Source organism: Aplysia californica, unplaced genomic scaffold (assembly GCF_000002075.1).
Source record: "Aplysia californica isolate F4 #8 unplaced genomic scaffold, AplCal3.0 scaffold00091, whole genome shotgun sequence".
NCBI classification, from domain to species: domain Eukaryota; kingdom Metazoa; phylum Mollusca; class Gastropoda; order Aplysiida; family Aplysiidae; genus Aplysia; species Aplysia californica.
This window is the reverse complement of record NW_004797361.1, coordinates 520081-536162: the sequence shown is the minus strand read 5'-3', so window position 1 is coordinate 536162 and position 16082 is coordinate 520081. Positions and strand designations below refer to the sequence as shown.

The 16082-nt window shown below is 38.9% G+C and overlaps 1 protein-coding gene across 1 annotated transcript; it reads right to left on the bottom strand.

Moving 5' to 3' along the window:
* Window positions 1-728: 728 nt before the first annotated feature.
* Window positions 729-16082, bottom strand: LOC101846870 (putative GPI-anchored protein pfl2). Its single transcript, XM_005094889.3, has 2 exons — window positions 15853-16082; window positions 729-10375 (listed from the first exon to the last, which is right to left on the bottom strand). The coding sequence occupies exon 2, from the start codon at window positions 10369-10371 to the stop codon at window positions 9214-9216; it is 1158 nt and encodes a 385-aa protein (XP_005094946.1). The 5' UTR covers window positions 10372-10375; window positions 15853-16082; the 3' UTR covers window positions 729-9213.

Sequence of the window (16082 nt, the reverse complement as noted above, 5' to 3'; positions counted from 1 at the left end):
GGGGAGGCAGACAGACAGACAGGGGCCTTGTGCTAACTGCTCTCTCACTATATATTATATTCTTATATGTACCACATCAGAGCACCTGCCAACAATCCACTGCCTTACCATACTACTCCTGATATTTGTTTGAATAAGTGAAGCACATCAACACAATAATGATCATTTAGTGATGGGAAATGATAAGACAGAAACAAAGTGGTAAGTTTAGTTTTAGTTTTAATAGAGGTTTTACGGCGCTCGCAACTGCATAAGGTCATATGAGCGCCACAAGATTAGAGGTGTTACAAGAGAGTGACAAACATATAAAAAGAGAATGGGAGATAAGACGATAGATGTTTGATAGGAAAGAAGAAGCAAACCACACCAAAGCACCCGCCAACGACCCACAAAGGGCTAAAGTAAAGAAGTAGGATTTACCAGTGGCGCCCTCCACCCCAACTACCCGCACCACTACTGACAGCTGATGACAGGAACACAACTGTTCAGAGAAGCAATAAGAAAAAGAATAGAGGAACAACAGATGTTTTAACACGCTCCTGAGATCTGCAGGAACATCGTCCCAATAACTAATAGTATGGGATTTTTCATGCATGGAAAAAGTAAGGTAGAAAGACAGAAACACATGAAAAAAAAAAGTAGAATTTAGGTCTGGCAGTCCCTTCTACCAACCCAACAGCAGAAACAATGTTCCCAAACAACAAAAACAAAAGAACCCAAACCAACAATCAATTTCAGGACAAATTGTTTATTTATATTTACCAAAGTATAAATAATTTGCAGAGTCCCAAACATTTCATTTTCGTGAACGGGACATTTCATTCATCATCACTGGAGCAAATATGCAATATTTGGAAATGAAACAACAATAATGAATGAAAAAATACGCATAGACTTTTTTCACATTCACAGAAAACAAAATGCTGTGTAAAATGACAATTGCTTTTCTGTTCATCTGTAAGGAACAACATACACAAAAAAAAAGAGGAAACAACAACAAATCTATGTTGCTGCCTAGACACCAGATATTACTCACAAAGGACATTTTGTATGATAAAAAAAAAAAAAAGAACAAGAACATCATTCCAGAGCCACCAGCAGTTTGCAGCAGGCAGACTAGTGAATTTTTCCTAGCGACTTTTTAACTTAAAAAAATAATGTAGATGTTCTTTACACCCCCACCGACAGAATTTAGATCATTTTGGGGGAAGGCTTCCGACCCTGCCTGGTCAGGGTCAGTGCGGGTTGAGAGGTATAAAACATCTCAACAGAATGACCGAGATCCTCGATAAACATTTTCTCTTCACTTGGGAATTAAATTTGGCTTCTGTACGTGACAGTGAAGCACCTAACCACTACACCAGACACTGGTTAACATGAACATGTTTCAGTTGACTTTACAAAGTTACATCAAGAGTCATATGTAGGTTTTTGCAAATCCATACCCTTTAAACCAGAGAGAAAAAAACCTAATTTGTCCAATATGGGGATAAAAGAGCGAGAAGTACATCTATCTTGCATCAGCTGTGGATTGGCATGAGCAACTTCTTACTGAGAATGCTATTTACCCTCACCATCCCACGAGACCTCAACCCACCAAATTAATGTAGTATTAACTGCTTTTACAACCTCTTAAAATGAAATCTCATTATAATCAAAGACAAATCGTAAAAGATTTGCTTGATGAGTTAAAAACCAAGTGTGGAGGCACTGGAAACAGATTCTAGATCAAGCTCTGTTTGAGACCAAAATAATAAACGAGACGAGAGCTCTATGGTCTTCTGGCCCAAATTTAGAGCTGCACAAACACAATCGGCTCTCAGAGGGTATGGCAGACTGGGAGACAGGAGGAATTACTCGTCGTCACCAGCACTGAGGATAACATCACTGAATAAATTAACATGTAAGCCTTCAAGCAATAATCATTCATACATTATATCACAGTCATTCCCAGTGATGTCAACCTGAGACGCTGATGACGCTAGGAGGAGGAAACGGCATCCCCAGCAAGCATCACCACACCCTAATGACAGACTACGCACCACTACCTTCAAATGTCTCTGTGATCAAATTATTTTGCCAAACTTATCAGGGAGCATCTTTGAGAACAGCCTCAGAGGTCTGAATCCGTTCATTAGCCAGATGGGAAAATACAACTAAAACAAAAGCCTTATAATAATAATAATAGAAATAATATAAAAGAGATGTGAACTTTGGTCAAGCCCTTTTGGTAAAGGAGAGAAGAATAAATATTGGAGCCATTTAAATTTGTGACATTGAAAATGATCAAATACTTGTGCTTCCGTTGATGTTTTATATAACCCACTAGACACTGAACAGAAAATTTTTAAGGCAGAGCACTTGGTCCCCACACAGGACACATGTCTGATAAAATATCGATGGTGTCCAACACAGTTGGAACAACTCCAAACTTTTCTAAAATCTTGATTTTTGGACTGCATTGTAAAGCTGGATCAGATACATTTTCCCAACAAATGGTGTAAAAACTCAAATGAATAGAAATGCATGCAAAGTTGAATACAAGTTAAAGTGGTCTTTTAGAATATTATAGTCGCGCAGCTCTTTCCTCGTTTTGTAAAAAAAAAAGTTCCAGGGAGACTGCCAATCCATGCCCAACACCATCGATATCTAATGTGTATGGATGGACGCCCTGCCCCCTCCACTGCAATAAAAGTAAGAACTTTTATGAAGCTAATAATATTCATTGGGACTAATGGAGTGGGGAAAAATAGAAAAGAAAAAGATATACGACTTCAGGCTTTGTTTCTTGAGATCTGTAGTCTATCAAGTCCACTCACGTAAAGCAAGAAATATATACTAGTATATTCCACTCTAAAAGAACTCAGCACATTACTGAAAACAATTGTGACAAGCAAAAGACGACAGATAAGAACAAGTATCTTTCACGTAGATCCAGTCTCTTTGAACAAGAGGCTTTGCTCCATGAAGATGTTCAACAAACTATCTCTCTTCCCTCGGCCACAAGGAGTAACAAAAGGGGACAAAATCTGTTGGCAGCCAGCTGTACTGACACTGGGCACAAACTAAACCAAGACAAATGTTCCCACAAGAAACAAAATCATTCAACCATGCGGTGAGATGATGTTAATGTTATGAAAAATAAAAAACGTAATTCTATACAGGAAGCAAATGTAAAACATTGTAGTAAGATAAAACTATATATATCGGGCAAGGCCTGTCACTGGTGTCTTCGGTGTGAACTACACAGTACACATTGAATGTCCGCATCATATGAATTGATACGTTGAACGTTGACGTCTTTTTGGTAAGAACATGCACATATTGCTGAATTTGTATAGAAACAGTTCAGTTTACCAATAAATGTAAAACGAGAGCACTCATTAGACACAAAACTCAGCTGAACATTTTTTATCATGAGTACATGTCGCAAACAGCGAACGTATGTGAAAGAATCACAATAATGGAGATACGCTTATATGCGATTTGCACACTACCAAAGAAAACATTGCAAACATTTCAGGGCAGTTGAGGTCAAGATCAGTGAACAACAAATTAGGAACTTGCAATTGCAGCAAATTTTAATGGCAATACAGATCGAACGCAATCTTTAAACAAACATTCAGAGACAACATTGGAAACGGCCCAGCAACAAGTGATCAGCACCATCTCTCATCATCATCATTCAAAGTTCTCAGGGCTGGGGCAAAGCTGCAAGCCTTCAGGTCTAGATAAATGACACCACCAACATCTAAAGCTGAAGAAGTGCAGACAGTGCTGCTGTCCCCACATAAACACCATTTGTACCGGACATCTCAACACAAATTGTGTGTGGGTATGGGGTGGGGGGTAAACTGGGCCAGAAAACAGAAATATATTATATAAACCTGGAATGTTCTCTTAGCAATAAGCAAAAATACAAGGGTATCACATTCATCCTGCAGTCACTGGACCACACAGACTAAACTGGCAAACATTCCAAACAATTGGTCCACACTGAATATCTTGTCCCCCTTTTACCTCCAGTTAAAAAAAAGAATTAATTCTGCAGTAAACACACACAACAAACATTCCTGAGAATAGACTAGAAGAGAAAGAGGCATGAAACCCCCCCACCGAAAAAATCTTTAAAAAAGATAGACAACTGACCCACACATACACTCCCCCATGAAATTCGGAACAGGAATGAAATTTATATAATGAGCCAGCATCAAATCTATGTCATATTTCATTATCTACCTTTCCTTTACAAATCAAGTAAATTTTCACTTACTATTGAACGTATTTTAAAAACTGTAATATGAAATTCAATTGGTCTTTTTTCATCAAGAGTTTGGATTGGGCGCTTAACATTTCATAACGATATATGATCTACGAGTCGTTAACAAAATAAAGATCCAAAATGAATACCTTGAAAGGAAAATTGTGTTTTTAATGTTGGCAGCAATCAATCAATGAAACAAGGGATGTGACGAAGCCTAAAACAATCTTCAAGGTATCAGATCCGCTCCAGCTAACTGACATATTCACTACCCAATGACCTTGTGTCTTTTTATGATTTCCCTGCTTTTTTCACACACTATGACTGAACACATTCCTCCAATCTCCTCTACTGTCCACCTGAAATGCATAAAACCGTATTGAGCTTACAATGACACAGTGTGTCAATTAAAATGAAGAAGTTGGAGGCTCTGGTGTGTTAAGTCTCTTGCAAAATCTCTATTTACAGGAAGATTTGCAAGCTTTTTAGCATTCCCTCACTCATCATACGGTAGCAACTATTTGAACTATAACCGTGGAGGGGGGGGAATTCAGATCAGTGCATTTGTCATACAACAATTATCTAGAGCCGAATGACATCTAAATTGACATGCAAAAACCAACTGACTCCTCCAAACTGCCTGCATCATCCAATGACTCATCCAACCCTCCATGATCTAAAATAACTCCCAAAAATATATCGGGCGAGAAGAGCAAAACTGAAAACCAGAAAAGGGATATTCACTAACCAAAATATTTCTTAACAACAAAAGGTCAGCCCCTCCTTCGAACTAGGTAAAGGGGAATTAGCAACTTTTCAAAATGTGTAAATACAAAGCAAAAAGTGAGATTCCAAATACTGATTTAGCCAACCACAGGGGAAAAAGAAGCATCTACAAGAAATCTACATGCTAAAACTTTTCAACTGAAGTATAGAACTCATAATTTTGAAGATGTAGAGTATGATATGAATACATTTCCTTCCCTATGCGAGTCCATTTTCTACCTGCATTCTTTTTAAAAAAATGAAGATTGAATGACTGGATAAAAACCCAGTTCTACTTATTTTGACAGTGATTAAAGAGCACCACAGCTGGTTATCATGATACCTCTCCTCTTTCTTTCACTCCACTTAAAAAACCCCCCCACCAAATAAATCAAACTTCCCATTGGTGAAGCTGACTTCAGAGCATTCCAAAAAGAGCTGAGACTAGATCACAAGTGACAATGTTTTCCACAAGAAGTTCATGATCTGAGGAATCTGGCTTTGGGCTTATAAACAGATAATTAATCCAGCAGACACAACAAAAAATGTTTTAAAAAAATAAAATCCAATAATTCACCTGCCACACAAACAAACTAGTCATAAAACTGGGGATAGCGGTAGAAAGAAGGAATATCAGAACAATGTTGACTTACAGTGTTCATTTCACAATTCCAAAAACAGATTTTAAAATTCCAAACCGGCATGGGCAAATTTCATGAGTTCTCCTAGACCATTTCACAGCACAGTGAGAGAGCAATGACAACAACATGCAGCCCAGCCACTCCCAAAAATCATTTGAGGGCTGATAGTAAAATGGAAAATTAAAATTTGTATTTTGAGATGTGGTGTATATTTGTAAATGTATATTATTATATTATTTATATAAATGTAATCTACACATTTTTATTAAAAGATAATTTATTCTTTGTACTTACAGACTAAAATGCACTTCTTAGGTAAACAGGACACCTGCTTGCAGATGATACTTATGCTACTACAAGGAAGGCACATGTGCGATGGCATAGAAAGAAAGCCATTCTTACTTTTTTCCATTCCACCTTCACATGTCCTTCAATGCTAAAATTACAAACAATTCACCTGGTGTTGGAGTTGGAAGCTCATTTGTTTCCAATCACACACACACACACACAGAGGAAATATGTAACGACTTGTAAATGGTATTACTTCAAGATAAATCATTCATATAATTTATGTGCTTATGTACAAAAGCCAAATTATGCATGAGAAACAAATAATACATTATGTTCAGTTGCATAATCGGAACAACCTGGAAAATAGGACTTTCAGGCAAGGAAAAAAAATCATACAAAAGATAAAATAAATAAGAAATGACAGGATTTCATTGACAAGAATGCACAGGAGAAAAGGATCGAGAAAAAAAGTTGTCCTCGTTTTCAGTGACAAGATATTACTGAGGACTCGCCACAATAACACGAGTAATACTTCTGTCATGACAAAGCTGCAACTGATTATCTTGGTAACTAGAGGGTATAGACAACAGCATACAACCTGACTAAAGCACCAGGCAAATATGGTTTCCCATTTCTATGAACTGTAGTCTAATGTAAATAGTTCTATGTTGGCGAGAATCTTCGATAGAGGACAGACATAAATATACCATATGTAGTTAGGTTCTTAAATCTTCAAAAAAAGTGACTGCAAAGCTTAACTTAGATCAGGTTTGAGGCACATATATTACATGTACAAGGAACCAGCGCTGCATTGAAAATTTGAAAGATCAATTCAACTTGCAATTTTCAATTAAACCAATAAATTTCAAAACTATAGTATAGTCACAAAAAAAGAGTATTGATTTACTTATTAGCAGTTTGATACCACAATACAAAGATCCGCAATAATTTATCCTTGATAAAAATATACCGTTTCATTTTTCTTGTGCAAGTCTACGTTTCTTAACATTTTACTTTTCAAAAAATAATAATAACGAAAATATTCTAAAATCCGAAATAGTCTTTCGAAAATGCATTCACAATAAAATCACTTTATAAATATCACTAACAATTCTACAAATACAGAGTTTTGTCCATGACACGCAAACTGATGTGCCCAGAGATCATGGGAGGGAAGAAAAATAAATTAATTGTTTAAATTAAAACAAGGAAGATACATTGCTGCCAACTAGTAGAGGAGTAGAAGTACAGAAAGTGAACAGTCAATTTGAAACAAATGAAGAACAAAAGACTATAGAGACTACAAATACTTATCATCAAAGAGATTCTCACCTATGATCACTTACAGAATTCAACTTACATATTATATAAATATCACTCTCAACTGAGATCGCCATGAACTGACCGTGACTCTGTCAACATTTGCCAGCCGCATCCACATCTTTACCCACTCTTAAAGGACAATTGCACCAGTGAATACAGAAAATACATCATACCCCAAGTGTATTTTTCTCCATGGGTATGATTAACTCGTCAACGGTTTTTGTTTACGTAGTTGTTCGCCAAAATTCTCAAAAACAAACATTAATTCCAATTCACAAAAAACAAAAGAGCATAAAAGTGAGCTTAAAAGAATGTTCACAGGGAACTTAAAATACCCAAGCTTCAACAGCTAAACACTCCATAAATGATTCATACATAGATTGAACGTTTGAAGATAACTGATTGTACAAGACTACAATTTATTTAATTAATGTAGCTCCCAAGAAAGGTTTTGAATTAAATTTGACGACTGCTGGGAGTAAAATGATCAAGAGTACACTTTCATAGGCTTTAAGACTGCTAGCAAGGGAGATGGTGCATACACACGGCTATTCAGAGTTATGTCATTCAGCAGTATAATGCGACAAACCATCTTGTGATATTTCTCGAGTTTTAAACTTTGTACCAGTAAGTATAAAGAGGGTTCTGATCTCTACAGTTTTGGTAATTAACAGCCTTGTAAACATCTTTTTAGTTTAAAAATGCACAGCGACTTGAAAGTGCAATCATTATTAAGGTATATTACATAACGTATATTACATTCAATTGACCAGTCCTCCGAAGAGACTTCGAAAGGAACGCCAAGATTAACAGTTGACCCACCTATTATTACTCACTATTGCAAACGAGCTGGTAGAATAAAATATTTATTTCGTACTGAACTAGAATTTTACTCACTCCCAAAAAATTTTTCACAAGCACAAAACAAAACAAACAAAATTTCAGAGAACAGCTTGGTGCACTTCACATTCATCAGCAGCAAATTTAAAAAATCACAGCCTCAGTCAGCATGGCATCATCATCCACAACTGATATAGAGGGTTTCCACTTGTAACTTTTACAAAATGAACCAGAGAAGAATGTAAATAATTTAGTTTCTATTCACGCACATACCACAAATAGATAATAGAACATACAATGACACACCCACCCTCCAAAAAAAATAAAATAAATAAACCAACAACAATAACACACATACACACGAAACATATTTCAATGTACATATGAGCAAGTAGGTCTTTTGAGTAGCTGTACGGGTCCTGCTGAAAATGTGTCAATAGCTTAGTAGAGTGTCATCACATCCTTCTGGTAAAATGCTTCTTGTATTGCCTCATTTCACGAACACAGTATCACAACTTTGTAACTTTTGATGTACGTCACACCTACATATAAGCCATTTTTATGCACAAAACAAACCAGTAAGTAAGCAAACATGTTGCACAATTTAGATGTATAGTCCACAACTCATCTGAAAGTACCAATGTCTCTGAAATGACGACATTTCCAAGTTTTGCAAAAGTTTGCTGTGAGCTTAATACAATATACTGAATCGGTCGCCTTCATTGTCATAACTTTCAAGTTAGGCACTAAAGTGGAATATCATACTTGGGTCATTGTTTCAAGCTGCAACCAAAGAAATTTTTTGTGTACTAACTCAGAACTTAAATGAATAAATCCTGTATAGCGGTACAACGATCCTATGGAAAAGCCAATTATTATAAATATACCAGTCACTTTTATTTTTCCTTCTACGGATTCTTGATACTAAATTTCCAACAGAAAGATCCATGTACTGGACTAATGTCTTATGCAAAAAGAAACTGCCAGTATATTATCTTCACTCAGTGCATATATTGTACACTGAATTACTGAAGGCAAAACTTTCTCTGCACTAATGTCATTGCTGTAAACTTGTGCACTCTTTAAGTTAAATCATAAATTGACTAGTACACGCACCATGTTTTCATCAACACTTGGGGGTGGTTGGTCTTTGCGATAAAAACTTGCACAAGGATTGCTGGTAGTGGGACTTGTCTCTGTAACTGAAGTGTTACTAGTACTACTACTGCACGTTTGTATAGAAGAAGGCACAAAGAATGAAGACTGCTGAGAATTTTGCTGCTGTAACCGTGTTGATTGTGGAAATGCTTGCACAAGCTCTTCAAATGATACGTTATGCAACTTAGATGAAAATGCCATGGCAAGGAACTCCAATTCAGTATCCGTTAATGTTGTATTTCCCACAAGCTCTTCGGTAGATGCTGACGCAACAGTAGTCTGAGCTGAAAACGAGGCAGAAGAGGTCGCCGTTGAGGAGTATAACATTGAGGGTGATGCAGTTGGAGTAAGGTCAGTGTATGACGATGTTGGAACCGTTTCTGAATATGACAGGTTTGAGTTTTCAAAAAGGGATGTGAATGAAGGCAGAGGCCCACTAGTTGACTGGAATGCAGAATCTGAAGCAAATGAGTCTAAAGTATCTGTTGAAGGTTGCTGCAATGAGGCACTAGACAGGAACGAATCCAAAGAACCTGTGTCTCCATGAGCTTCCCATGGTGAGTGGTGACTTGGATTTAGCCCGATGACACTAGTACAAGGCAAAAGATCATGAACTATTTTCTCTTCTCCAGTATTTTCCAAGGCTGAATCAGTGTCCAAGTAAGAAGGCATCGAAGGTTCAAGAGGAGTCAGAGGAGAGTAGCTAGCTGCTCCAGACGTTGACCAGTTGAAAGGAATCAAGCCTTGAGTTGGACACTGAGACTCATTGGGCTGTGGATCAAGCATGATATCTGTCAGCAGCTCCGACAAAGGAGGAAGGCCTTCAAAGTGGCCCGGGTCTACCGTCAGGTCTTCTGTGGCATAGTCCATCATGCTCTCTTGTTTCATCTCAGTGGATAGATGCTTCATCGTGTTGACAATCAAAACATTGCGGAGGAGTGGCACTTCTGTCCTGCGCCTGGGCGGGCGTGCTGGATTGACATAGCGCAGTTTGGCAGTGCACAAGTCCATGATGGACTGCTTATCATACATCTCTTCGTCTTGGAAGACGTCCGACCACTTGCGCTTTGATGATGTCGCCATGGGTGGCATCCCGCTGAAAACATAATAATGGGAGGGATATTGCACATGTGACAAAGAACAATTAATGTTACACTCTTTATTTTACACTCTTTTAGACATGCAGACAGGCTAGAGCTTCTTATTTAATTAATTTTATACTTCCTTATACGATGGGTATGTTACATTTTTATATTTTCAAAAGTTTCAATCCTTCATTTGCACAATATGAAAGGAATTGGGGCATGTGATACATATGTCCATTTAGCTGTGGGACAAAAAAAAAAGTTTAGAGAGGATGGAAAGTTGAAAGAGAGAGCCATAAAAAGCATGTGACACAAAAATACCCCATGTCCATTTAGCCCGAAAGAGAAAAAAAAAAACGGATAAAAAGAGAAGGAGGTTGGCTGAAAGAAATAACGTGAGAAAGAGAAAAAAAAGCAATGTCTGTTTAGATGCTGAGTCAGTCACCATGCCTTTTAAAGTCAGCATCAATCCTTGTATTTTAATTCTTATATTAAATCTTACGTCTGTGCTTATATTTCATTCAGCATTTAACTATACAAATAAATAATAAATGGATTAAATGTTTGTGTTTTTATGCCCGCATTAACTCACTGACACATTTTAAGACATTAAGGAGACGGGCTTCCACCCTGCCCATCAGTGTCAACATGAGCTGATAAGAGTACATCTCAGTGGAGCATTGAATTACTCAAAAGTATCTACACAAGGAAATTGAACCTGGTTCTTCTTCATGCTGCTGGAATGTGTTCACTACACCAGGCTTGGCAACTTTTGGGATACTGAATTCTGGAATTTTAATTGCGCAGGAGCACCACGGACACACACACTTCTGTGATAGGCTACTAAAGCTACTAAAAAAAAATAAAAAAACCCACGCCACAAGAACAGCTCTAACAAACCGGAGGAAAAACAGAGAAAGAGAGATGCTGTTTGCTTCGGGAACAACGATGGCAATTCGGGAATTTCCCGAAAAATTCGGGAAGGTTGGCAAGCCTGCTACACACCGAACGCCGGTCTGCATAAAAGTGAAAGCCAGTCTGAGTCAACCTCAACAGATAATGACAATATGTCTTGATCTACCCCATTGAAACTCTAGTCTACAGAGTCGTAATAAGAAAAAATGCCATTTTCAACAAAAAACAAACAAAACAAAGCCAGGCAATTGGACTATAAGTTTTATGATAAAAAGAAAAAAGGATCTTTTAACTGGAAGTTATGGTTTGGAAAATTATTTGGACTCGACCGTGTTTTAATATTAGGCGTTAGTCCACTTGGCATTCTACCATGACAATGCAACTGCAAGTCATGCCTAACTTATCATGGTCTACCTGGCGGTCTACTACAACAATAATACCCACAGCCCATTGGCAAGATCAGCTCCATTTGGTTTGATTGTCGGGGCTGTTGGATTTTCCTACAGAGAGAGAGAAAAGCTTCAATCGGGGCAGAAACTGAACGAAACCGACTACGACCAAGAAAAAATATGTTGTGTCTTCACTTCAAAGCCGCGAGTCCCACAATTGGTTTGATGAATGCGAAAAGGTCTATTTATACAGTATAATTTATAGTGTGCACTGAAGCCACCAGAAACTGAACCGAATCAAAGTAAACCAATCCTCCAACGAGCACCGCCTATAGCCTTCTAATGATATTTTAAGACAGGATAATTCTATCAAAGTGCCTATTTGGACTTGAGTATGATTAGACAAAAATTGTATTCGGACTGTGAATTGAGTTCAGCAGGACGTCCGTTCCGACTTCCGACCCTTGCTCCCTAAACATTTCCAGCATTTATGACACATTTTTCGATTATAATGATAATCGAGACGTGAGCTTTAATATCCAGTTACTAGAACTAGATCTATCTAAACCGGCCCTCCCTGCATCATTAATATGAACAGAACAACCAAACTGAGCTGACCTTGCCAGGGGCAAAGTTAATTATGCTGACCAATGAGATTGCACGTAGCGATCACGCACTCTCGGCTTGCTTGGGAAAGAGGAGCTGGGAAGAGGCCATGGCTGCCGATTTTGTGCGATGGGATAAAATGCACTCTATATGAAGCCTAACCCAATGACAATGAACATTATTGATACACAATCACATGAAGCTACAGCGAGCACCCAGAAAACCTCTGTGATTGGCCCAAATATAGAGGACATATTCCGCCATCTATTTTTGTCGTCTTCCGGGGCTTCCCCCAAGACTCTTGGATTTCACTCGCCAGTATATGTTGACTAAATCTCGCCTTTTATAAACAATTTCAGCAATTCACGTTCCATAAATTTACGTTCTCAAATTTGTACACACCCCCCCCCCCACAAGCGCGTGTGCGCCCACACACAAACACACAAGCGCGCACATTATACACACAAGCGCGTGCATCCACACACACACGCGCCGTTAAACGTAGAAGACGCATCTTTCTCATTGGATGCTAACTTTAGTAATGTGATGTCATCACTTCCTGGGATACCCTGACTATTTTAAGAAGGCCGTGGAGATACCGCATGGAATGACGTGTTTTCGGTAACATTTCAGTTTTCCTAGATCTAGTATTTGGACATGATGGAAGATCGCTTGGATCTAGATCCTTGATGCTCAGAACAGTAAGATTAAGAACGCTGATGCTTGAAATTGAAACACGGTTAAAGCAAAGACAATAAACCGCACGAAAATTGCCGTAAAGACGCTGGAGGATTAGATCTAGATCTACCCCCCCCCCCCCCCTGCATTCTTCATCACTAATATACATTTTTTTAAAAACAAAAAATTACAAAGCAACAAATTATAATTTATGGGACAAACTGTTGGTCAGTCGGGAGGAGGAGAAGAGAAAAAAAACAGTGACCGGGATCGAACCTCTCATAAAATAATTGCATGACTTCAAACACAGACGTGCTGTCCATTCGGCTATCAGAACTTCCAACAGCGAGAGGTAGATTAAGCTTGATAAACATAGACACTTCCATCTTTGGTGCCATGCGGCATGCTATACTTAGATGTAGTCACGTGATTGGAGGGGTATCCTGGTCTGACGTCAAACAAGATGGCCACCTTACCTAAAAATAGTTTGCGTCCTTCTACGTTTAATCGCATGTCACGAACATACACAGCCCAAGCAGTCAGCGATGAAACCTAGATGAGAGACCTAGATCTAGACTAGTCTAGTGTCGTAGCCCATCGCGCGCTAAGGTTAAGTGGAAAAGTGGGCTCGCCACAGTGAGATCTAGGGTAAGCCAGATCTAGTCAACTGGCGATGCCGATGGAAGCCCCAGAAGACGACAAAAATAGAGGTGTGCTATGTGCTCACTGCAGCTTCATATTATAGAATTATAGAATCAAGGGTGCTTTTTCGGTAACTCCCACCCCCCTTATTTGAGCCTTGACCTACATCGAGATCTATACGTTTGATGCGCGGCGAGCTAAGATATCAAACCTAATAACTGTAAAACATCAAATTATTGTAAAATACAGGGGGGGGAGGGGGCATGCCCCCCTGAAACCCCCAATCATATATTTATGATGAAACGAGTGACATGGTGGTAATTGACAAAAATTGACTTTTTGTCAATTGCCACTGAGTGAAGCGATGTCAAGTCTGAAAACAACACTATCTTTAGCATCATACATAATGTGTGTCTAATGGGTCAATTTGTTCTCAACTAATTTTATTGGACGAGCAACTAGTCTAGAGCTACGGTACCAACTTGGCGTGTGTTCAATGAGACGTAGGCCTGGATCTAGGCTCGCCTTAGCCTGCACTTTGGTGCAGAACCAAAACAGGCAATTCTAGAAGAAGGTCGCAAACGCACACAAACTCAAGCAGAAAAGACACACACACACAGAGGGACAGAGAGATGAACGCACAACACCGAGCACAATAAGCTAGATCTACCCACCAACGCAAAAGAGCTCCAATTTACTTGGTGGCAATTGACAAAAAGTCAATTTTTGTCAATTGCCACCGCGCCACTCAGTGGCAATTGACACTACCTATATTTATTGGGTCAGGGGGACAAGCCTGAAAGTGAAACCGCCCTACTCTTGGGGCCAAAACCGGCGAATAAATGTTGCGGGGTGGGAACTACCGAAAAAGCGCTAGATCTAGATCTAGGTGAGATTGAGGAATACCGGACCAGCGGACTGACTTTGCCTATGTCCCAGCCTTAGGAATTCATAATTTCCCCGTTTTTAATATCTCTCAATGGAGAATCTCGGACTGGTAGATCTATTCATTAAAATTTTGTCAGGGGGGAGACCCCCCCTCCCCCACTTTCTCGCGCAATAAGGTACGAGTGGTCTGGTATTCTTCAATCTTCCCAAGCGCTAGATCTAGATTCAAGATCAAAACTCATTCTGATTTTGTGCTGAATCAGCCAAGAACCAACTCGTGAAAAATCTGAACCTTTTCTCTCTCGATCTAGATCTAGAATCTAGATCTAGATCTAGACCCTAGATCTAAATCTAGTCTAGATCTATCTTGACTTATTTACCTCTTATCAGACTGCGGTATGATAGTACCAACACATATTTCTCCACTATAAATTAAATTCTAAAACTTAAAATGAGACTAACTGATAAATGGTACAGTCTTGTAAGTCCCATCCTCAGCCCTCTAAACCTCACTTCACTTCAGAGTCTGAAATGTGCAACAGGCAACATAAACTGAGTCTTATCCAAGTCTGCTCATTTTGTTCACAGAAAGTCTTTTTGTCTACAGTACAGCTTTAAAAGCAAGGAAATGTTTTAAACTCAAAAGAGAAGATGCTTGTTAGATGTAGTCATGACACCCAAAGCCCAAAACAATCTGACCCACTTCTGAGTTAGACCAGTCGATGAGAACTGAAGGCAGATCACGCACCCTGCTGCCTGCACGTAGGGACTCGGCGGCTATGTTGGGATTGGCCCGCTCGCTATCCTTGCAAAGTTCCAAACTCGAAGTAGGGAGAGGGGGGGAAATCAATAAAAGCACTGTTTTGCGACAGAAAACTGTTGCCTTCTTTTTGATTCTGATGTGTGGTGGTAAATAAAATTGCATAAAATTTGAAGGAAATTTTTTTTACAGTGGACTAATGTATTAGATGAGTACCAAACGAAGAAGAATGGGACAAGTCAAACTGGCCCTTTCTCCTGTTCGTCTTTCTAGATTCAAATTGGGTCAACAAAGGCCAGCAAATCAGCTGGGTCAAGAAAACGAGACATAACGTTGATTCTGTCTTCACAAACACAACAAAAAACAATGGCAACAGTATATCGATGGGGAAAATACAACAATCAAGTTTCAAATTTCTCAAAGTAAAATATAAAAAAGTAACAAGATTTTGACAACTGAATCAAAGTTTGTCGGCGAGACCGACGAGTCGAAAACCCAGAGAGATGAGGGAGAAACGAGAGAGACTAACTCTAACAAACAGGTCCGCTCTACTCGCTTCCACTAAAAGGTGAAAATCAAATACATATTAGACCGCAAACAATACACATACCTTTTGATTAATTCTCCTATCCTTTAAACTAGTTGCAAAACCAGAATAGAGAGCACAACAACTTCTTTCATCCGTTTTCCGACATAGTACAACATGAGTTGCTTGAATGTCCCGTCTCGACGATCTGCTTCATTGCGCAGTCGCGCACACTGTGGTGTTGCTGCTGACGTCAAAGTCCGAGGTGAATAGTTCGCGGGCTATGATTGGACAAGTACGCTGGTAGAAATGGG

Excerpts from the sequence above, each read along its gene's own strand:
- LOC101846870 (XM_005094889.3), bottom strand. The coding sequence starts at position 10,371 with ATGCCACCCATGGCGACATCATCAAAGCGCAAGTGGTCGGACGTCTTC.